This window comes from Lepidochelys kempii, chromosome 2, assembly GCF_965140285.1.
Source record: "Lepidochelys kempii isolate rLepKem1 chromosome 2, rLepKem1.hap1, whole genome shotgun sequence".
Taxonomy (NCBI): domain Eukaryota; kingdom Metazoa; phylum Chordata; order Testudines; family Cheloniidae; genus Lepidochelys; species Lepidochelys kempii.
The window spans coordinates 191,477,286-191,500,840 of record NC_136381.1 but is presented as its reverse complement, the minus strand read 5'-3'; the positions used below and the strand labels follow the sequence as shown (position 1 = coordinate 191,500,840).

Sequence of the window (23,555 nt, the reverse complement as noted above, 5' to 3'; positions counted from 1 at the left end):
CTCCTCCAAGGGAGTAACTATAGGCTACTTTGGCCCAAGAACCCCCAATCAGACATCCCTTCTCCTAGCAAGTAACAACAGACTACTTCCCTGCAGCCAACTTCCTGTCTTTATAAACTCAGCCCAGCTGTTCCTCCTCATCTGGGCTCCCTCATTATTCAGCCAGGTAATTACATAAGCTACCCGATTCCCCTCAGCTGTGACCTGTCTGCTTAATTAGCCCCCTTCTTAGCCTACATTAATTTCTTCAGGGCTAGTGTGGGGGTGAACAGCTCATCACACCTCACCCTCCATGGGCCAGCTCACCTCAATAACTCCAGACCAATACTTATTTAGCTTTAAAAAATAGGGAAGAGAGTCAGAGAATCAATGGAAATAAAATTAAAACACAGAGTTTAATATCTAACATTAAAACAAACATCACAGGGTAGGCAGTAAGGCTCTTGAAATACAGATTAAGTAAAAAGCAAAAACTCTTTCATCCTGAGGTTAGCAATGTCCCTATTTCATTCTCAGGACTGAATCTGCTTGGTCCCACTCAGTAGAATATCTCATGACTTCCCTAGTATCCATAGCAATGGACCCCAGGGTGACTCATACGGCCAGTTTACGGGCCAGTTTGGGTATGTCTACACTGTAATAAAACGCTTGCGCCAGGCCGGTGTCAGCTGACTCAGGTTCACGGGGCTCAGACTGCAGGGCTATACATTTGCCGTGTAGATGGTTGTGCTGGAGCCTGGACTCTGGGACCCTGTTACCCGGGGTTCTTTCAACCCAAAGCTCTTGGTAACTTTTACTCTGTGCGAGGTGGTGTCAGGAAATAAATCAGGGGAGACATGGCCATCCGACCGATAGATGGCTGGCACAAACAGGACAACAAAAGAGTGCTTTCACTTAAAGCTAAACTTTACTTACTCTCCAGCACTTACACACATGTCCCCAACAGGTTAGTAAAACACCACCAACCCTTGATAATTACCAAAGCTGAGTGTGGCTCTCGAGTGGCACAGTGGCAGGCTTCCGGTGGCCAAATCTTCCATCTGCCGGTGGGGACTGCAAGATGTATCCAGAGGGAGAGTCCAAAAAGAGTCCAACTACCTCAAACTTTTCTCCCTTATGTATATTTTAGTAATAGAATGACATGTCCCGTAAAGAAAACTTGTTAAGTAAGCAGTTTCAATAGTCAAGCAAGAGGTTCCTTCTGATTATCGGTTAACCAGATATGGGTTTTTCCAGAGTTTGCAGCTTTGAGGCCCCCAGTAGACATTCCTGGGGCACATCCTGCTCTTCTAAAATGCATGTTTCAGCCACTTCAACACAATTCTTATCAGGAAGGACGTGGAGTCAAGCTGCCCTCTCCGTGGCACCCAAAGATCCCCGTCCCCTCCTGCCTTAAGCTAAGCCTGCTGACTTGGCCAATTTACAGTCTGCTGACTTGGCTGCTTTTAGCAATAAGCCATAGTGGTTTCAGGCACTTTACTGGTTTGCCAAAGTCTCCCCGTACAACCCCACAAGGAGAGAGGGTTCCCAAGCCCAAATGTCTACACTACAGTATTACACCCCTGCAGCCTGAGCCCTTTGAGCCTGAGTCAGCTGACACAGGACATCCATGGGTGTTTTATTGCAGTGCAGACATATCCTTTGTGGTTGATTTAAGCATTTTCAAAACCCCTGAGGGTTATTAAGCCTCCTCTCTGTGCTTTTTCTGCTTCCCTCAAAACTGTTATAGTTAGCTATCAGTTTAATGACTTCCGATCAAACTTTCAGGCTTTTGTACTGTTCACTCAGATTACCTGATCACACAGTGCTAATGACTCCTTTCCTGGCCATAAAGCACTCTATGATCCTTCCAGGAAACCCAGACCATTGTACCACCAAATTCTACCATCCAGATAGGCTGAATTTGGATCTAAGGCACTAGGCCTACATGAACGAAGAATTTGGCACATGGATTCTCAATATTCCAAACTACAGCTATAATTATATAGACATATCAGTGTGGGTGAATTTTTACCCCTGCATGGAGCCCTATCGCTTTCATCCATTGCACTTGCAAAGGTCCACTTGCAGGATCAGAGCTAATGACACTCATAGCAGCTATTGTTCAGCAAATGCCATTATGAAAATCTAAGGCCAAGGGATTTAATTTATTGTTTTAGTATTTTAAGTTAATGTTGTCTGTTAATTTAACAGCCAGGGAAGGTGCCCGTCTGACAGTAACAGTTAGTGAGGTCCTCTGCTTAAACACAGAAAGGGATTAGTATACACAGCCAGAGTGGATGCTTTTCCAGCTTCCTCCATTGGTGACTCAACCGTCGTTGGAAGAACTACCTCTGAGGCTTAAACCGTAAGTCAGTCTCCATTTCTAGTCAGAAGCTGCTTGCTCATTCTTTGCGTGCTAACAGCATGGCTCAAACAGAACAAAAAAGGAAAGAGCACATAATGAAACAAGTTTAGCAGCAGCACTTGCACTGGATACAATCTGTGAAAACTTCTCAGTCACAGCATCCAAGCAAACTTGATACCAAATACTAAACTGAAATGAGGACAACATTTTAAACTGACAGGTTTCAGAGTAACAGCCGTGTTAGTCTGTATTCGCAAAAAGAAAAGGAGGACTTGTGGCACCTTAGAGACTAACCGATTTATTAGAGCATAAGCTTTCGTGAGCTACAGCTCACTTCTTCAGATGCATATCGTGGAAACTGCAGCAGGCTTTATATATACACAGAGAATTTCATATCAATTTCATAATTTCATATTCTCTGTGTATATATAAAGCCTGCTGCAGTTTCCACGATATGCATCTGAAGAAGTGAGCTGTAGCTCACGAAAGCTTATGCTCTAATAAATTGGTTAGTCTCTAAGGTGCCACAAGTCCTCCTTTTCATTTTAAACTGATAAATTTATATATAGCAATCAGGAGAACACAAGCATATGAATATTACTAACATTAGGAAAATCTGAAGGAAAAAACTTGTATACTGTAACAGGGCTAATAAAACATTTGTTCTGTAAGATGGATGGAGTACTTGTAGAATATGCCCTCAAAATATGATGGATAGATAGCTAATCATACTAAAAAGGTTTCTTATATAGTTCAGCCTGGATGGTACATAAGTAATTTGAGACAATTTGGTATAAATATGAGGATTAGTTTGGTAAAACTGAATACATTCAGGAGTACTATATTGACTGGATCATGACTTCAGAGGAGGCTGGAAAGAGTGATGCATTAAAACATTTTATTTTAGGTAAAAACTTCATATTGCGTGCAGTTTTCTTTTTTTTAGCTCCGTGCAATAATCTTTGCAAGGCACATAGTACTCTCACTCTGAGCATGATCAAAGGCAATCACTAGATCAATAAACTAAACAAGACTGGAATATACACTCCATTCTCTCTTAGCTGTATTCTCTTTTAACAGGGAGAGGATCAGTCAGTTCTGCTCTTTACAAGAGAAGAATTTCTCCCCCGATGAGATGGATATTTGAGATGTTTAAGATATTTAACCCTTAAATTTTGTGGCAACCCAATCTCTATTTTTGCATCTGCAAATCTGCATCTGCATTCTGTGGGCACAAGTGATAGGATTTAGGAGGGAGATTGTCAAAGGTACAGAGGGGAGTTAGGCAAGCAACCTCCTGTTGACTTTCACTTGGCATTTGACACTTACCTCCACTTTGTGCCTTTGAATATCTCCCCTTAACCATCTATTTTATTTGTGGGATCAATCAGATACTGTAGTTAGATGTCTACATATTCAAATGCAGGGACAAAAATGGAGGCCATTTTTAAAAGCATGACCTTATATAGTTATTTTAGCATTACTAATACTGGGCTAGATTGTGCCATTTAGGCACAACCCATATTATGGACTAATGCAAAAACTCAGAACCCCTTAGAACATGGAGAACAATGACATTCTACCCCATGTGTAGCTTCTGCTATATGCCTTTGTAGGGTGCAGCTACCCCCCACCCTGTTGGTTGGCTCTGCTGTGCAGTGAGGAGGGAGGTGAAACTACGGCTCCTCCTCCTCTCAGCTTTATTCGGGGCACACTGAGCCCACAAGATAAGCTGGAGGAGACTCTGCCACCCCACAGTACTGGAGTGTAATTCTGCCCAACCTTCACAGATAGTGCAAGGGCAGAGGCTCTTTTTGCCCACTTTACCCTACACACTTGTATCCATGCTAGGCAGAATCTGGTCCTTTGTGATTGCTGTGAATCTCAGTAAATGTGCTTTACAAAAACGGAACCCTGCTATTGTGAATTGTATTTAAATGGTCAAGATACCTTATTGTTCTTGTTGCATATATACAGTGCATTGGTTCTCTGTTGTATCAAGGTACTGTAACATATCTGAAGAATTTAGATTAGACCCAAAAATTTAGAATTTAGACTAAAAAAAAATGCACAGCCCTTTAGATTAGGTGCTGATCACAGAAATAGTTTGCTGTAGTGTTAATTATTTAGTAGTAGATTGGAGATCTTCATTCCTTCCGGATTCCAGTAATTGGATGGTAATGAGAGACCTTGTTTGCTAGACTGGAGGTAGCCTGACTCTTGTGCAAATGATATTATTTGATCTGACAAGGTCAGATTGACATTTGAAATAATTCTTCAGGTGAAAGATCTGGAAGTAATGAAGACAGGTGCATTTCTCCAAAGCAGATTGAGGTTACCAAGAATTTTAGCCTTGAAAAAGACACCAAAAGACATTTTACTGCTTTAAAATTCCAATTTTTGTATAAATGAAAAATGGTTTCATACTCTGTTTCTGACTCCAGGAAAATCTGGCCCCACTGAAGTCAAGAGCAAAACTCTTATTAACTTCAGTGGAACCAGGAATTAACCCTGATGTTTTCTTTACTGGTTTATTTTTGAATTACTTAAACCACAAACTTTAATATTGGAAGGTCACCTAGCTTTTTAATACTGAAATATTAGTTTAATCTGAATAGATATGTTTATCAGTCCTGCTTGATAAAACCTATAGGAAGCAAAAAATTGGTTTCTGGAATTAGCTCCTAGTTTTAATGTTTACAACAGTTTATTAATGTAATTGTATTACTTATTAGTCAGTTTTTGGTGTCCAGCAATAAACATTTTACAAAAGAACTCCTCATCTACTGTGTTTTTACCTTCTATACATAAACAGCAAATACTAGGGGGGAAAAACCAAAAGTCTGTTGTATCATGAGTAATATGTATTAGAATGTACAACTTTTCCGGTCCTCACCATTTCCTCCTGCAATTAGACCCTTGGAATTTCCAATGTAATAATAGAACAGTGAGTTCTATTTTAACTTTTTCAAACTTCTGTGACTACAAGTTATCCATCAATTTCACCAAAGTGATACCATCTTCCCATTAGCACTATTTCATAATGGTGGTCCACATTTTTCTGACTGCTACTTTGAATAATAAGAATACTTGGTCATTTAAAATGTTTTACCCAATTATGGGACATGATGAATACTGTATATGACAAGGACAAGGATAGTAGAAAATGGAAACTAGATCCCATTATTTTAGGGGGTTTTATAAATGTTAACTAGACTAATACATCCAAAGCCTACTTGAGAACATTCAATAAATAAATAAACCTAGCTCTTATATGGCACTTTTCATCAGCTGCTTTAAAAAACAGTGTTACTAACAGAATGCAATATAAGGACAGGTTTCAGAGCAACAGTCGTGTTAGTCTGTATTCGCAAAAAGAAAAGGAGTACTTGTGGCACCTTAGAGACTAACCAATTTATTTGAGCATAAGCTTTCGTGAGCATCCGATGAAGTGAGCTGTAGCTCACGAAAGCTTATGCTCAAATAAATTGGTTAGTCTCTAAGGTGCCACAAGTACTCCTTTTCTTTTTGCGAATATAAGGACAAACACTCGAATTCAAAGTTTTTTCAAAAACTTTTACCTTTGTCCTCAGTTATATTAGGGACACTACTGCAATGCTGCCCTAAAGCTGCTGTAGACGACTATGGGAAAATCACCTCATCACAGAGGAATCCTCTGATTTATACAGCAGGCTCCACAGAGCTCCTACATCATATTCTAGCATAGGCATGGGAAGTAGGAGTGTGGGGGATACTGCAACATCCCCAAGTTTTGTGTGGGGTCCCGGCTGCTGGCCCTGTGCCTGGCTGCTGCCCAGGATACCAGCTGCCAGTCCTGCACCCTGGGTCCTGGCTGCTGGTCCTGTGGCTGGGGTCCTGGCTGTCGGCTCCGGGACTTGGCTGCCAGCTCTGTGCCTGGGACTCAGCTCCCGGCCTGCATGAGGGGTCCTGGCTGTCGGCCCCACACCCAGGGCTCCGCTCCTGGCCCTGGCCCAGGGTTCTGCACCCGTCCCCAGCTGTGGCCCCAGCCTTGGCCCCCTTACCCCGTCCGTGTCCCCCCCTCCCGAAGCCATGGCCCTGCTCCTGGACTCAGCTTTAGGGGACACTGAGGGATGTGGACGGGGTAAGGGGGTTGCAGCTCAGCACCCCCACTCTAAAACTGTTCCAGCACCACTGTATTCCAGGGACAGCATGTGGAAAGCAGATGATGGAGGGAGGGCATGTCTGGTGCATTCTTATACCACAACCATCCTCAGCTGCTATCAGAAGTGAAAGGTTTCAGAGTAACAGCCATGTTAGTCTGTATTTGCAAAAAGAAAAGGAGTACTTGTGGCACCTTAGAGACTAACCAATTTATTTGAGCATAAGCTTTTGTGATAGCTCACGAAAGCTTATACTCAAATAAATTGGTTAGTCTCTAAGGTGCCACAAGTACTCCTTTTCTTTTTATCAAAAGTGAAAGTAAGCCAGTACAGTCCAATGGGGCATACCAGCAAGAGCCGGTACGCCGTGCCGGACAGGCTTCCCCAGGCTGGCGACTTAAAGGGCCTGGGGCTCCCTGCAGCGTCCGGAGCCCCGGGCCTTTTAAATCACTTTCCGAGCCCCGCTGCTGGACCCCCGGGGTAGCGGTGGCAGCGCTCCAGCAGTGATTTAAAGGGCCCAGGGCACCCCGCAGTGACTGGTGCCCCGGGCCCTTTAAAGCGCCGCCCAAGCCCTGCTGCTGGAGCCCCGGGGTAGCGGCGGCAGGGCTCCAGGAGTGATTTAAAGGGCCAGGGGCTCCTGGCCACTGCTACCGCAGTGGAGCCCCAGGCCCTTTAAATCGCCGCCTGAGCCCCAGGGTAACGGCAGCAGCCGGGAGACCCTAGGACTCCGTCAGCAATTTAAAGGACCCAGAGCTCCGCTGTGGTTGCGGCGGCCAGAGCCCCGGGCCCTTTAAATCGCCCCTGAGCCCCGAGGCTCCTAGCCACCTCTGCAGCTGGTACCTCCGGGGGTGATTTAAAGGGCCTGGGGCGCTGGTTGAGGCCACGCCCCCTGCTCAGGACTCCAGTATACCGGTAAGTCCGTTAAGTTACTTTCACTCCTGGCTGCTATACTCACCCCCAACCTCAGCTGGCAGCCTGTATAATTTAAATGAGCCCTCAGGGTTAACATTAATTTTAGGGTTAACTATATTCATATTTTTATTACTTTCTACCCCATCTTCCTAAAAAAACTGACATAGATAATTAAAAAGTTGCTTCGGTCTGATGGACTGTTGATTTTGCAGCGTGCCTTGCATTGGTTGAGTGCAATCCACCACTTCTCAGGTATCTGCATTTTGATGGTGCTGTATGTAACTATGACACAACCTGGCAGCTCTTATTTATGAAAAACATAAACTGAACTCAACAGAAGTACAGATTGCTCGGTCAGGCCCATAGACTGAAATGTGGTAGAGGACAGGGTGTGAAAAATGGAGGGAGCCATGATTATTGTGGGCATGTCAATGTTTGAGGCCTCACCCCAAGCAGTCACAAATCAACAATCACACTCCCAAAAATCATACGGTTGGATTAAAAAACATGGAGACCTAAGAAATAATGCACATGGACATCTTCCATTCAGCTTCTGTGTAACTATGAACTGATTTTACAGACCCAACCTTCCACCCGCCCACACTATCCTCACCCCCAAAGGTCCTCCCCAGTCCACCCATAACCGTCTCCCCTTCCAGTTCTCACAGCCTCCTTCTCCAACCCTGCCCAGTTCTGCTCCCCACCACTGAACCTCCCTCGCTTCTCCAGCCCCCCCCCGTGCCCCACCCACTCGCTGACCCCTCTCCCAGCCCCTCCCCTGTGTCCTGCCCTCACACTGAGCCCTCCCCAGCCCCTCCCCTTTGTGCCCCGCCCACTCGCTGACCCCTCTCTCAGCCCCGCCCCTGTGTCCTGCCCTCTCACTGAGCCCTCCCCAGCCCCTCCCCTCTGTGCCCCGCCCACTCTCCGACTCCTCCCCATCCCCCTGTGCCCCGCCCACTCACTGAGCCCTCCCCAGCCCCTCCCCTCTGTGCCCCGCCCACTCGCTGACCCCTCTCTCAGCCCCGCCCCTGTGTCCTGCCCTCTCACTGAGCCCTTCCCAGCCCCTCCCCTCTGTGCCCCGCCCACTCTCCGACTCCTCCCCATCCCCCTGTGCCCCGCCCACTCACTGAGCCCTCTCCAGCCCCTCCCCCTGTGCCCCACCGACTCACTGAGCCCTCCCCCAACCCCCCCGTGCCCTGCCCACTCACCGCTGCTCTCCGATTTGCGCGTGCGCACGCAGGCGACTGCTTGGTGAGGGAGGGGCGGTTTCGCGACGGGAAAAGGGACGGCGAGAGTCAGCTGACAGGGTCTCGTGATAGTGTGGGAACTGACTGTGCTTGCGCACAGAAGGCGTTTCGCTGCCGGAGTGAAAATGGCGGCCTCCAGCGCGAGCCTCTGACGGGGTTCAGAGAAACGGGGCGCAGCAGCGGCAGCCTAGGCGCTGCGCTCGGCGACGGCAGCAGCAGCTTCCGGGTCTGCCCGCCGCCGTTATCTTCAGCGCTGGTTGCGGCCGGGCGGCAGCCAGGCTGGGGGAGTCCGGGCAGCGCAGCTCTTCGGCCAGGTAAATCCCTCGGGTCTCAGCGCCTGCGTGGAGCAGCGGGACCCCGGGGTGTCCGGCCCGCGCCTGGCTCGCTCGGAGCGTGTGTGGGTCAATGCGCTGCCGGCAGCTCGGGAACGGCCGGGGAGGCTGTGACACCCCCCCCTCCCCGACCCCGGTCACCGACTCCCTTCTATCACACACACACACCGGTATCCACCCCTCCCTGCCGCGGGGGAGGCTGTCATACCCCCGCCCCAGCACCTCTCTCCTCCTGCCCCATTTGGAGGGGGGTGGCATAGAGGAGGCTCGTACACACCTCCTGCATCACCTGGAGGAGGATGGCACTGGGGAGCACCTAGCAAAATCCTCTTTCTTCCTTCTCTTCTCTCCTCTCCTCTTCCCCCCCTCCCCGAAAGAGGCTGTGACGTTTGCCAAAAACTTCTCCCCAACTTATCGTCTCCCCTGATGCCTGGAAAAAGGAAACACACACAGCAAAATCTGCTCCTCCTTGTGTTGGCTGAATCAGTTTCCTCCCCGAGGAGAGGAGTTAGTGGAGGCTTGGCAAAATCTGCATCATCTTCTTCAGGGGAGACTAATAACCACTCTTAATGTTCATTTTTACCATTTATCTCTTTCCCTCTCCCACCACTGCAAGATCAAAATCTTTGGACATCATTGTGCACTCTAGAAATAACCTGAGGGTGGGTCACTTATTGGTGAGGGGGGGTCCTTAACGGGAAACTGGACTTCAGGCTTCAGCAGTAGCTCTGCAAAGAACAAGCTAGAGAAATGTAATTTAGTTCATATGGTCTACCCAGAAATGTGTGTTCTCCCTTCAATCCTGATGCGGTTGCATCCCTTCCTACATCAAATGTTCCAGGTCATCTGCCTTTAAATGTGACTTAAGTTTGTTCAGCTTTTCCACTGTGAACTGTAGATGATGATGGAGGGTGAGAATCTGCTCTTGCTCTTAGGAACTGTTGCGCTCCATTTCAGGGAAAAAATTTGTCTAGGGGATGTGAAATGATGGGAATTGAGACTAAATAAAATTTTCATACACAACTAAATCCTCCATTATTTGAGGGAACTACAAATACTGCTTGAAGATTAATCTGAAAGACATCTCTTTTGTGCCCTTCCCCTCTTCCTTGCACATGAATTAGACTTTTGTCAGCAAGTCTGAGAAGATAAAATTGCGTAAATGTTTCTTCTCTTGGTGTTAATGATTATTTCAGGAAGTCTGTTTTCCTGTTTCCCTTCTTCAGTCTTGTAAATGTTGAGTCTCTGCTTCAGTTTATTTTTAGGAAAGATTTAAGTTTTGGGGATAAATTATTTGTTTCGGTTTGTGGTGGTGGTATCTGTGTTCAGTGTGAAGTGTAGGGGGTGGGGAGCATGAGTGATTCTGGTTTCACCCATGAATTTCAAATCGAGGGGATGTGAGGAGCTATTGCTCTTGCTATCTGTTTAACCACTACTTCATTTAGTAGCAGCATTTTGCCAGTGCTCATTTCTAAAAATAATTTTAAAAAGTATACTGGGTTTTAGCCCAGGTGAGTTCATTAACTTGAAGCTTGATCTAATCTGTGTTTGCTGTAGGGGGCCAAATGCTAAACCACAACATCAGTAATACATTTGGGTGAACACTGAAACTTCTTTGATAAATCATGTTCAACAACTTGCTGCAAATGGAAAGATAATGCTTAAAGTTTCATAAACTAAACTCTTTCCCCACATAACCTATGAACATTTTTCCAAATTATTTTCTTTCTTCTCTTTGCTGCTGCTCTCATTCTCCTTAAGTCTCCATAAAGCAGCTTAGTTTTAAAAAACAATAAATCAAGTATGTATGTTTGACTGGTCCCTCTGAATGGTCTAGGGTTATACTTTCCATGTACTTACTTGATGATTCAGTCCCTGAGACAAGTATCTTCAGAATGTTTAAACTCTTGGCATTTCAGAAACAGTTCTTCTTAATGGTCAAAATTTCAGATTTGACATTAGTGATATCAAACTAAGCAGGAGATCTGATGAGAATCACTTTAAAAAAACTTCAGATCTTACTTTAATAAATTCATCCATAAATCTTAATCAATACTCCTCTATAAACCTTAATTTCTAATATGTATAAATGAATAACTTCATAGTAACAAAGGCTTAATTTATGAGGCCTATATAGATGTTAGTTAAAAAATCTGAAACATTTAAGCAAATTTTGGAATGTATCACTACAACTTAAATTAATTATGGAAAATTCACAACTCTATACCTCCTCTTAAATAAAAAAAAATCCACGCTGCAGTCCTCTTCCTGCCCCCAAACAACTAAATTTGTAATATTCATTATTCATAAATATCTATTTAAGATCATATTTAGGGTACCATAAACTGTTCGTTTGGATTTAGATATTTAATAATCCTTGCAGGGTAGGAGATAGACTTAGAAGGTTCCAGCCCACATCTTTTGACAAACATCTGTTTACCTGGAATGAACTCATAGTCTGTATTTTGACTCTCCTAATTTAAACCAAGTCAAGGGTCAACTATACAGACCCTTTTAGAAAACCTATTCCTATCCTCTCCCTCAGTTTCTTCACTTAAGCCTCTTTCCAGCTGGTCTCCATTCTCTACTCCATCCTCTGATCAGTCTTACCTCCCTTCTTTTGTTACTCCTTTTAGGTAATCCCTTTCTGTCTTCCCTTGTGTCCCACTCATGCCTTACAGTACACTTTATAAATCTTACCCCAATATTAATTACATAATAAAAAATTGTTGTACAAATATGATACCTGCAAACCATTGGCTCTGCTTGTATGTTGCCCTTTCCCCACCCTGTTTCTGACTTGTGTATTTAGATTGTATACTCTTTTTGAAGAGCACCATCTTATTCTTTGGGGTCCTGCAGTGGTAGGCACTGTACAATCTTAGTAGGCCCCTACTTGGTACTGTAATGCAAATACTAAACATGTCACTTTGAGATACAAAAGATTGAAATAGCATAGAAATAGGCTTTTTGGGAGTTCAAAAAAAAATAGTTTCACTGGTGGTTCAAATTTAGTTCAAGTTCAAGTGCATGAGTAATTTATGCTCGAGAACTCTTCCATTGAATTCAGTGGAACTACTCATGAATGTGAAGTACTTACATTTGAGTGTTTGGAGGATCAGGGCCCTAGTTTCTAACCATGGTATTAGATAAATGAGTTATCAGCAGCCTTCTTTTTCTAAAATAAAAACCTAAACAAAGATCCCTTTCCACTCTTAGCCAACACCTGATGGTGTCCAGTGTTGCAAAATTAAAATGGAACAGAAGGGTTAAAATTAGTGATGGTTTGTATAGGTGCAACCCACTGATGAGTGTTTTATATAAAAATCTTAAGTCAGGGAACACGCAACTTTTAAACTCTATTGGACCCTTTGTAGTAGACACATGAAACTAGTATCTTACTAACTCAGTACTGTATGCAGTGCAAGAAAAATGCAAATCTCACTTTTCCCAACGTTTCATTCATTCTTACAATACTGTAACTGCAAAATATTGCTAAATAAACTTTCTTGTTTTTGTTGGAAGCTTGTTTAACTTCCATACAGTGGTTTACAAAACCTGGAGGGTGCTTTAGAAAATGCCTGTGGACACAAGTGGGGTATTCCATACTTCACTTTAACAAAAATAAAACAACTAGATGCCATGTTGAAGATGGTGTAGGTGATAACACTACTATTACATGCAACTGAGCTAGGTTTCAGTAGTTTTCTGGTCTCCAACACTTAATGCGGTGGATAATTATATGGATTACAGTGGTTCCTAAAAGCACCTGTCCCGATCAGATCCCAGTTGTGCTTTAGGCACTGAAGAAACCTACTGAAAGAAAGTGTTAAAGACTGGCAACAGTGAAGCTTTGCTTTTGGACAAAAAGGCTGAACATTTCTGATATTAAGATAATCTCCTGTGAGATTAAAACCTTTTTTGTAACTGACAAGATGCAACAGGTGAATGTAACTACTGGATGCAGGGGAGGGAGGATAAGATAATAAAGTGAGCATGATCTTGTAGTGACTCTATGCAAAATAGTGCATCCCTACTTAGCTGTTATCACCAGGTTAGGATGCTAGAACTAAATTGCCTATTATGGATGTATATAATGCAGTGTGACACACCTATGCTTTGGTAAATTAGTCTGTGTGTCATGTACTTATATTACCCCCATTATTATAGGGCTGCTCTTGGTTAATGCTGTAAATCGACCTAAGTTACACTACTTCGGTTACAAAACTGAAGTCTGCACCATGCTGTGTCAACGGGAGGAACTCTCCCACCAACTTACTTTCCGCCTCTCGGATTTAGCCATAAGTATAGACCGGCCCATAGTATCTGAGCAACTCACAATCTTCAAAATACCTTAGCCTTGCAGGTGGGGAAAGTACAGCTACAATTCTTCCATATTCTCACTTGAGATCTATGGGGCACTGAGAGTCTGCTTTCCAGAGAACTTTTTGTCTAGTGACAGTTACAGTTCCCCTCTCAGTTCTTGCTGAGTTGGTAGGAAGCTTAAAATTGGAAAATGAATTCTGTGTCCTCAAAGAATCATAGAAAAGTAGAGCTGGAAGAGACCTTGAGCGGTCATCTAATCCATCCCCTTCTACTGAGACAGTGACAGGTACATTTAGACCATCCCTGCCAGGTGTTCAAAACCTCCAGTGGCAGGGATTCCACAACTAACTTGGAAACCTGCTCAAGTGCTTAATTATCCGTAGATTAGATATTAGGAAAAATTAACTGTTTTAAAATCTCCTTGCTACTCCAGACTACTGACAAGCAAACAGTCCATATCAAGGCCAGATAAACTTATGTTGGAGGTTTTTTCCCCCACGAAGGTGTGTATATATATACCTTTTACATTCAGAAAACAGTTGCTGTGGATGGCTCCAAAAGACTGTTCTAGTATTTATGTACAGAAAACCTTAGTAAAACTGCTAAGTAACCCAGTAGCAAACATTTGTGTGAGCAATTTATGGCTGTTTGATATTTTCATTAAAATAATAAAGAATAACATAAAAGTTGTAACATGCTGAGACAAAAGCCAGAAAAATCAAAATGATCTATAACTCAGTCTTCAATTCACTAACTCGGTTCTCATTATCTTGACTTTTATTGGCTTCTGTCAATAAGTGCTTGAATAAATAAGTTAATATTTCTGGAGTAAGTTGCCCATAGGCCATGTAACCTGAATATTTCTCTTAAAATGTGCTGTTTGGTAAGATTGAAAGAATGGATGTATGTAGCCAGAGGTGTATTAAACAAATGATTCATCGTCTCTTGAGCTGATTCATGGTTAGGAATATATCAATTTGATGAATGTCATTGAACTGCTTTAATATCAGTGGGAGCTGTGAAGAACTCCATAGATTTAAGATTGTTCCCAAAGATAATATTCCAGCATAGATTCTGTTCAGCTGTTGGATACTGTTTGACAGAGCTGAGAATATTAGACTACTTCATGGTGTTGCATCTCTGCTTTAGTAAAATATTTCCTATAGTTTACTCTTGATTCTACTTGTGATTTTAAGTACTTGCTTGTCTAAGGCAAATTAGAAATGTAAATAACAAATCAAGTGTATAGTTACATGTTCATAGGTATGCATGTAGGCTTACAGGAATAGGACTTTGCCTGCCTGGCTCCTGCCCCGAGGAGCTTACAACCTAAATGATCAATGACACTGAGTAATGGCAAGAAAATTGTGAACGCTAATGTTTTGATACTATCCAAATGGATAGAATAGAGAGTGCCTACTTCTCTGAAAAGTGGCCTTAAGAATTGCAAGAAATTCACAGATCTGCAGTGCTTAATCTTATCACTAATTCATACTAAGATATACATGCATAAAAAAATACAGGCAAATCAGACCTCATTATACTGGCACTTCAATTCAGGTGTATTTATTTTTCTATGCTCGCCCATAAATAGGGCATGTATTACTTTTCATGACTCTAAATTCTCTTTTTGTAAGGTGTAACATTTTCAAAAGTAACTTAGGCTCCTAAGTCCCATTGACTTCCAATGAATTAAGTGCTGAAGTCACTTTTGAAAATGGGATTTAGGCTTCTGAGTCATTTAAGTGCTTTCTTTTTTTAAGGAACAGTGCCCCCATATTCCTCATCAGGTTTGGTACTGCATAGCTAGTAATGATATGATGCCTTTTTTTCCATTCAGGAGTTCTAAAACTTTCTCGGCGTGGAGCACACTTATGCGCAGAGACCTTTGTTTAATTCAGGCTGGCCTGTCCTTTCATTCGTGATTGTGTAACATCCCTGTAATTGCTTCCACAGAAAAGCAGTTCTTTCCTGATACTAAACTTTTTAGCTGTCTTCTAATGCCACTTATGATTGGGGGATTAATTGTGCTGACTTCACCTAATTTACCTTGCAGTAAAAGTAAAGTGCCTTGTCTTCATTGTATTTTTAGCTTGGAATAGCTCGCTCATGTTAGTTACCACCAGGTAAAATATACGCCTCTTTCAGCAGTGAAGATGTGATCTTAGTGTCTCTAGTATCTTTTAGCGTTTAACTGCTGTGATAGGTGGCATAGGAAACCAAAAGTCTAGTTCGTTGTGGTAACCTAGTTTAAAACGTAGTTTAAATTGAGTATTTGAAAGTAAATGTTCTAAATACTATGTAATTAGATACTATATAAGATAAGTTGGTGACCATTAAATTTCTCTAATCTTCCTTCCTCAGTTTTTTCCGTCAAATATGCTCAGTTAACAAGTAAAAATGCTGTCATCTTTGATCCAGACTCATCCTAGAGTTGGAAAATAGAGCTGTTCCCTCCCCTTTAGTGCTCTCATCACTAAATGAGGGTTATCAAGTGGTTTTAAAAAAAATTGTGACTAATCATGCCATTAATTGCAATGTTAATAATAGAATATCATTTATTTAAATAGTTTTGGATGTTTTCTACATTTTCAAATATATTTCAATTACAAGAGAGAATACAAAGTATACAGTACTCCCTTTATATTTTTATTACAAATATTTGCACTGTAAAAAACAAAAGAAATAGTATTTTTCAATTCACCTAATACAAGCACTGTAGTGCAATCTCTTTATCATGAAAGTTGAACTTACAAATATAGAATGATGTATAAAAAAAAACCCCTGCATTCAAGAATAAAACAATGTAAAACCTACAAGTCTATTCAGTCCTATTTCTTGTTCAGCCAATCACTCAGACAAACAAGTTTGTTTACATTTGCAGGAGATAATGCTGCCTGCTTCTTGTTTACAATGTCACCTGAAAGTGAGCACAGGTGTTTGCATGGCACTGTTGTAGCCGGTGTCGCAAGATATTTACATGCCAGATGCGCTAAAGATTCATGTCTCTTCGTGCTTCAGCCACCATTCCAGAGGACATGACATGCATCCATGCTGATGATGGGTTCTGCTCAATAACAATCCAAAGCAGTGAGGACCAACGCATGTTCATTTTAATCATCTGAGTCAGATGCTACTGGCAGATGGCTGATTTTCTTTTTTTGGTGGTTCGGGTTCTATAGTTTCCGCATCAGAGTGTTGGTCTTTTTTAAGACTTCTGAAAGCATGCTTCACACCTCATCCCTCTTAGATTTTGGAAGGCACTTCAGATTCTTAAACCTTGGGTCGAGTGCTGTAGCTATCTTTAGGAATCTCACATTGGTACCTTCTTTGCATTTTGTCAAATCAGCAGTGGAAGTGTTCTTAAAATGAACAACGTGCTGAGTCATCATCTGAGACTACTATAAAATGAAATATATGGCAGACTGCAGGTAAAACAGAGCCGGAGACATACAATTCTTCCTCAAGGAGTCACAAATTTTAATTAATGCTTTTTTTAAAATGAGTATCATCAGCGTGGAAGCATGTCCTTTGGAATGGTGGCCAAAGCATGAAGGGGCACACGAATGTTTAGCATATCTGGCACATAAATACCTTGCAATGCCGGCTACAAAAGTCCCATGCGAATGCCTGTTCTCGCTTCTTGGTGACATTGTAAATAAGAAGTGGGTTGCATTATCTCCCGTAAATGTAAACAAGCTTGTTTGTCTTAGCGACTGGCTGAACAAGAAGTAGGACTGAGGGAACTTGTAGGCTCTAAAGTTTTGCTTTTTGTTTTTGAGTGCAGTTATATAACAAATCCACATTTGTAAGTTGCACTTTCATGATAGAGATTGCAGTGCTGTACTTGTATGAGGTGAATTGAAAAATATTATTTAATTTTTACAGTGCAAATATTTGTAAAAATATAAAGTGAGCAATGTACACTTTGTATTGTGTTGTAATTAAAATTAATATATCTGAAAACCTAGAACATCATCCAAAAATATTGAATGAATTTCAATCAGTATTCTATTAACAGTGATTAAAACAGCAGTTAATCATGATTAATTTTTTTTGAGTTAGTTGCCTGAGTTAACTGTGACTAATCGGCAGCCGTACTAATATTCTGCAAGTATAGTTAAATTGTATTGATGAGCAGGAGCTGCTTACTCTTCCATAGCTGTAGTTTGCAAAGGTAAACAGAGCGAAATTACCTTAGCCAGTTAAGAAAACAGATGTCATCTCTACTTAACATACTTGATTTTGTGTACTCTGAATCATATCAGACAATAAAACTAAATTTGCTTTCTTCTTTGCAAAGTTACTAAAGTGGGGATTGTTTTCTGTGCACTGTCAGTGTGCATACAGTAATACTAGTATCTTAAGCATATCGGAGTAATGCAATATTGTCTGCTCTTAGATCATTACATGCTGGTAATAAGGAGGAGAAGAAATGAATACTTAAGTGCTCTGCACTCAGTAAATAGTTGAAAACCATATTCCTTCAAGTAGCTAAATCTGAGCAGCGGTAAGGTATCTCAGGAGGTCTTAAATTGCAAGCAAACCTGAGTGAAAGATAAAAGGATTTAATCCTTTTATCACATGTATTTTAGACCATATTGGTGATTAGTGGTTGTATTTGGTCTTAATTAAGATCATAAGTATTAACATGAGATTTATTTTGTTTCAGGTCTGGGCACAAAATGAATATAATTAGGGAAAATAAAGATCTTGCTTGTTTCTACACAACAAAACATTCGTGGAGGGGAAAGTAAGTTTTAAATCTATTACTTTGTCTCATATCCATACAAAATACTGTCATGTCTAGTCAAAATAGCTATCTAATCTGTTTGATCTCTAATTGTGTACTCAAGTCTTTAAAAATGTTGTGGAGCTGAAGGCTCATGTTACTGTAAAGTCCCTGCTCTGACTGCCTCTTCAGAAGCCAGAACTACTACTATTTAACCATCTGCTCAGCCTGCCTTCATCCACTTCTCTCTACTGTAGGTTTCCCAGTTTTCAAGAGAACACCTCTGGGCTATGCTGTCTGTCTTAGTTCTGTTGCACTAGTGAGATTAAAAAAGTGATGAGTCAAAGTATTTTAAATTACATAAATTGAAAATTTAGTAAGTCTCTAACTAGTACCTGAAGATTTAGAAACTGCCTTTTCATGAGTCTTTTTTTTTTTCTTCATTTCCCTTTTAATGGATGAGCTCACTAGTCTGTCCTTCTTCTTGGACTGTATTATTATGGGTTAACTGCTGAACTACTAATGGAGATTATTTTGGGAACACCTGTTCTAATGTATTGTAGTCCATCTTAAATCTTTTTCACTAAGTAATGCACAAAACCTTCCACTATTGCTGACACAGTAGTGGATCTGAACTGGTCTTAGTGAAGGTGGGAGCCTTACCATACATGTTGCTCCAGTATTTGTCTTCAATACCATAAATTAAATATAAGTAAGTCTGAGTTGGAAACTGTTGCCAGAGCTCAAGAGCAGCATATCGGTGTCTTAGGCACTGATGCAGCTAAAGTAGTGTTGGCAATAGCAGCATATCTTTGTAAAAATTCCCTATTGTAGACTAGGCTTTAAGGATGTGTGGCTTACCGTTCACGAGCCAAGCAGAGACATGGCAAATTTTCAGTATATAATTTCCATGTGCCGTCATGCTGTGGATGTTTGTTTGGATACTAAAGCGAAATGTAATGTTGTATATGAGGGTTTAGCAAATACAAGTCACAATTCAAAGTGCAATAGTCACTAACTTTGTTTGTTGATTCTGGTTTTAAAATCAAACTTAACTTTACTTTAATTCAGTCTTTGTCATATAAGTTGCCTTGTCTATTTTTAAAAGCAAATAATTATCCACTTAAGCGTGCTGCTTAGAATGTTTTGTGTTTGCTTTCTGGTACTTCAACCTAAACACAAACCACCATACACTCTGAGCGAAAGCTTTTTAACCTTATTGTAAAAATGCCATAAGACTATGGGGCCAAGCTGTCACTTGTATTGAACATACAATGGTTACATACTATTTGAGAAACTGGTGGCATCCAGAAGTATCACTTCAGTGGTGACATGAAGGAGAGGGACATAAGCCTCAGGCAAGGGTTTGTTTTTTTTTCCTCCCCCCTCCCTTCCCCCCCCAACCGAAACCTGAACTGAGGTGACATGATGCATTTAGAGCATACAATTGAAGTGTAGGGGTGGAAAAAACACAAAAATAGTTATTTGTTCATTGGCGCATCTGTCTCCTTGCATGATAAACTTAAATTTGGAGGCCTGCATAAAAATAAAACTCAAATCCTGGTTTCCCTCCTACTATGGTGGTGACTGACTTTCAACTTAGCAGTACTGTGAAGTAGAACGTATTGTGAAGTTACCTCCCTTCTTGATTCCTGACCTCATCCGCAATATTGCTGGCATATTTTTCAATCCAATGTTTAGAGTATAAAAACTTCTGAAATTCTGCTCTACCTAATCTTAGCAGAATGGGATTTAAACTCTGCTCTGCTAAACAGCATTCTTACTGGCAGCAAATCTTTCTACACAGTTTGACTATTTCATAGTGCGATAGAAGTTTTTTAGTGTGCGGTGTGTGGGGACTGTTTGAATTGATCCAGCACTCAAGTCTTACATGTAGCATTCACTACATTCACTGTAGGATAGCATTACTTTCATGCTGCTGCTTTCTGAATTCTTGGAGTATAGTGCATTCCTCCTTGTTGGGGACAGATACGGGGTTAGCCTGAAGACAGATGCTTGAACAATGAATTGGGGTTGAAACCTGATGACTTTTGATAATACTCCAGAATTCAGGATTAGTGTCAGCTCATTCCTCAGCAAAGGCTAGGAGCTCTAAGTCAAAAGTGACCCTCCTCTGCTTGATTGAAGTAGCATCATCATGAATTCTTGGAAGAGGCTAAAGGAAGGACTGATGGCCAAGAACTCTTGAAATAAAACTTGTCAATATCTGACAGAGTTCTCTGTCCAACAACAATAAAACTCTAAAGCCTGGCAGTTCTACTCAGTCTGCTCTGGGCTACATTATTACTGCCTTGATGCAAAGGACAAGGCTCTGCCTTAAGTCACCACTGTAAAGAGGCCTAATCTCTGAAATCATGATTATTGCTTCAATTGTAAACTCTCAATTAAAATCATAATGGAAAAATTACTCACATCTTTTAAAAGGTACGTATGTTGCCTGAGGGTAATAAGAACAAAAACACTTAATGCTGAACTTAATTAAAAACACACCATTAAAACAAATCTGCAGTTAAATGGGCAAAAGGACATACATGCTATTGCAATAACAAATTTACTGGTAAATAAGCATTTGCTGCAATGTCTTGTGTGGACAAGGATATTTAAAAAAAAAAAAATTTTTTTTTGGTCTGACCTCTTTTCTAAAGGTGCTGAACATTTGTTGTTCTCATTGATGTCATTGACATCAAGGACACAAATGAGAGCTGCAGGGCCTCAACACGTTTGCACATCATGCCACTTACTATATAAAGAGCTGGTAGTGCTGCCTATAGCTAAGGTTGCCCAACGTTTCCCATAATACTTGGCTTTCAATTGTTTATACCTTTGCCAAAGTTTTAAGTTGAGGATAAAATTTTTCATGGTGGGTGTATGTGTCTGGCTTTTTTTTTTTTTTTTTGTTCTAGCAAAAATGGTTCAGCTGGCTCCAAGAACTAGGACATGCAAATACATTGTCTTGTTCATGTTAAAAATTCTTCTAGCTGCTTCTCTGAGAAACCTTAGCACCACCATGCTTTGAAGCAGGGATTTGAAGTTTGGCAATGGTGGGAGTGGGAAAGCACACTGGTTTAGAGATGTGCCTTTTGATGTGCCTCTGTGGAAAAATCACCCAAATCTGGCCAAGTCACGAGCCTCTGAACACATGCGCCCACGCTCACACACTTGTAAGAGCTTGGCAGCTGAAGTCTCTAGAGATTCTGTCTGTGCTGAACATCATTCATCTCAGGGCTGAAGAGACACAGCAGGATTTTTGCTAACTGCTCCTGTCACTGCTAGGGGCTGCTGTGGTGCCATGCACCAGAACTGAGATCAAGGAATCTCTCCCTTGAGTTCAGTGCTCTGCTGCTGGCCTCCAGGCTGTGCAGAAAAGTAAGAGCCACCTGACTTGAATGCAGAGGAGTGAAGAATTTGGGCTGAGTCAGGGGTGTTGCAGGAGCCTGAGAGTATAGGGGCTGGGTGTATTTAGTAGGAGGGTGGCAGGAGCTGGGGCATTGTGGGCATGTAGTTGGTTAGGAGCTGGAGTACAGTGCAGAAGAGTCTATAACCACTATAGACCTCACTCCCCTATAGAACCTCAAATTGAACCCAGGAGTCCTGAATCTGAGTTCCTCTGCTGACAACAAATAGCTATGAAGCACTCTGGCAAAGTGTGTCTCACTCTGTTAATAGTGACTGGTCACAGAGAAAAACGGCCTCCTGCTGCTGCATGTTACTCTATTAACTCAAGCAGTGCAGGTCTTTGCTAAAGGTCCTATTGCTGATGACCCAAGCTGCGGGTGGATAGAATTTTTTTTTTTTTTCAAATCAGGAAGTTGCATTTTAAAAACAAACCTGCAATTAAAAGAACAATAGGGTTGCAGAGTCAAGCATTCAAATATTAGGAAACTAGCATGCGATAATGTAATTAGACTCTATCATATGGCATGTGCACACGAGGACTGAATTAAGGTTGCACAGGAAACCTTCATTATGACATTTTCAACTCTTGAGTTTGCAACTTTAATGCTCTTTTAATATAGGCTCTTTTGGGTGTATATGTGTAAAGGAGAAATATATGCTTTAGTTAAATTAAAACCTAGTCATATGTGTCACTAAATCTATAATAGACCCCAAATTTTTCTTTAAACTTTTACTAAAGGCAATCTTCTTCCCCCCCAAAAAAGCATTACCATTACAATCAGTTTGTCTTGTTCAGGGTACTATTATTGTAGTGCACACCTTTTTGACTGTTCTTACAAAACCCTGACAATTGCTAACTGTTCCTTAACTTGAATCTTTGCTTACAAATAAGTATAAAATGTCTGTCGAGAGCAGTGGCTCTCAAACTTTTTTACTGGTGACCCCTTTCACACAGCAAGCCTCTGAGTGCGACCCCTCCCCCCCCCAAGTTAAAAACACTTCTTCTAAATATATTTAACACCATTATAAATGCTGGAGGCAAAACGGGGCTTGCGGTGAAGGTTGACAGTTTGTGACCCCCCTGAGGGGTCCCAACCCCCAACTTGAGAACCCCTGGTCTAGAGTAGGGGCATTAGGGGACGAGAGCTGAGGAAGTGTTGTTCTAAGTCAGCCATAAAAATATTGGCATACTGTGGGGCCATGCGGGTACCCAGCTTTCGTCCCCTAATGCCCCAACTAAAACCTCTCCAGTGCATCATCAAGGATCTACAACCTATCCTGAAGTACGACCCATCACTCTTTCAGATCTTGGGAGACAGGCCAGTTCTTGCTTACAGACAGCCCCCCAACCTGAAGCAAATACTCACCAGCAACCACACAACAAAAACACTAACCGAGGAACCTATCCTTGCAACAAAGCGCGTTGCCAACTGTGTCCGCATATCTATTCAGGGGACGCCATCATGGGGCCTAATCACATCAGCCACACTATCAAAGGCTCTTTCACCTGCACATCTATTAATGTGATATGTGCCAGCAATGCCCCTCTGCCATGTACGTTGGCCAAACCAGACAGTCTCTACCTAAAAGAATAAATGGACACAAATCAGACGTGAAGAATTATAACATTCAAAATGCAAACTAGGTACCTTTTTGTAAAGCGCTTCAACATGCTGCTTTTTAACCTCCCCATGCAGACCCTGCTGGCATGCTCTAAAAAAAAAAAAAAAAGCTACTCACTTTCTTGGAAATGTTGTTCTTCGAGATGTGGTGTTCATGTCCATTCCAAGCAGGTAGGTGGATGCCGCGTGCACACCAGCCGGAATATTTTTCCCCTAGCAGCGTCCGTAGGGTCAGCCTGGGGCGCCCCCTGGAGTGGCGCCTTCATGGCGCCCAATATCGGGGCCCCGCCGACAACAGTTACGAGAAAGTGAGTAACCGTTTTTTCTTTGAGTGATCGTTTATGTCCATTCCAAGCAGGTGATTCACAAGCTAGAGCTCAGAAGGTGGGGTCGGAGTTATCCACAGAAAAGAGCATGGCTCGCCCAAAAGCTGCATCGACCCTGGACTGTCCTGTAATTGCATAGTGCGACGTAAATG

General features: G+C 42.0%; 1 protein-coding gene across 11 annotated transcripts in view; it reads left to right on the top strand.

Annotated features, from left to right (window-relative positions):
* The first annotated feature begins 8,691 nt into the window (after positions 1-8,691).
* The window catches only part of DNAJC13 (DnaJ heat shock protein family (Hsp40) member C13), a 131,857-nt gene continuing 116,993 nt past the window's right edge, over positions 8,692-23,555 (top strand). For 8 of the 11 annotated variants that reach the window (XM_073333222.1, XM_073333217.2, XM_078851735.1 and 5 more), the window contains exons 1-2: positions 8,694-8,962; positions 17,979-18,059. In XM_073333222.1, the coding sequence (XP_073189323.1) occupies positions 17,992-18,059 (68 nt within the window). In that variant the 5' untranslated portion in view covers positions 8,694-8,962; positions 17,979-17,991. Of the gene's footprint in view, positions 8,963-17,976; positions 18,060-23,432; position 23,555 lie in introns of those variants that run through there. The other 3 variants (XM_073333218.2, XM_073333219.2, XM_073333215.2) reach the window with 3 other exon arrangements.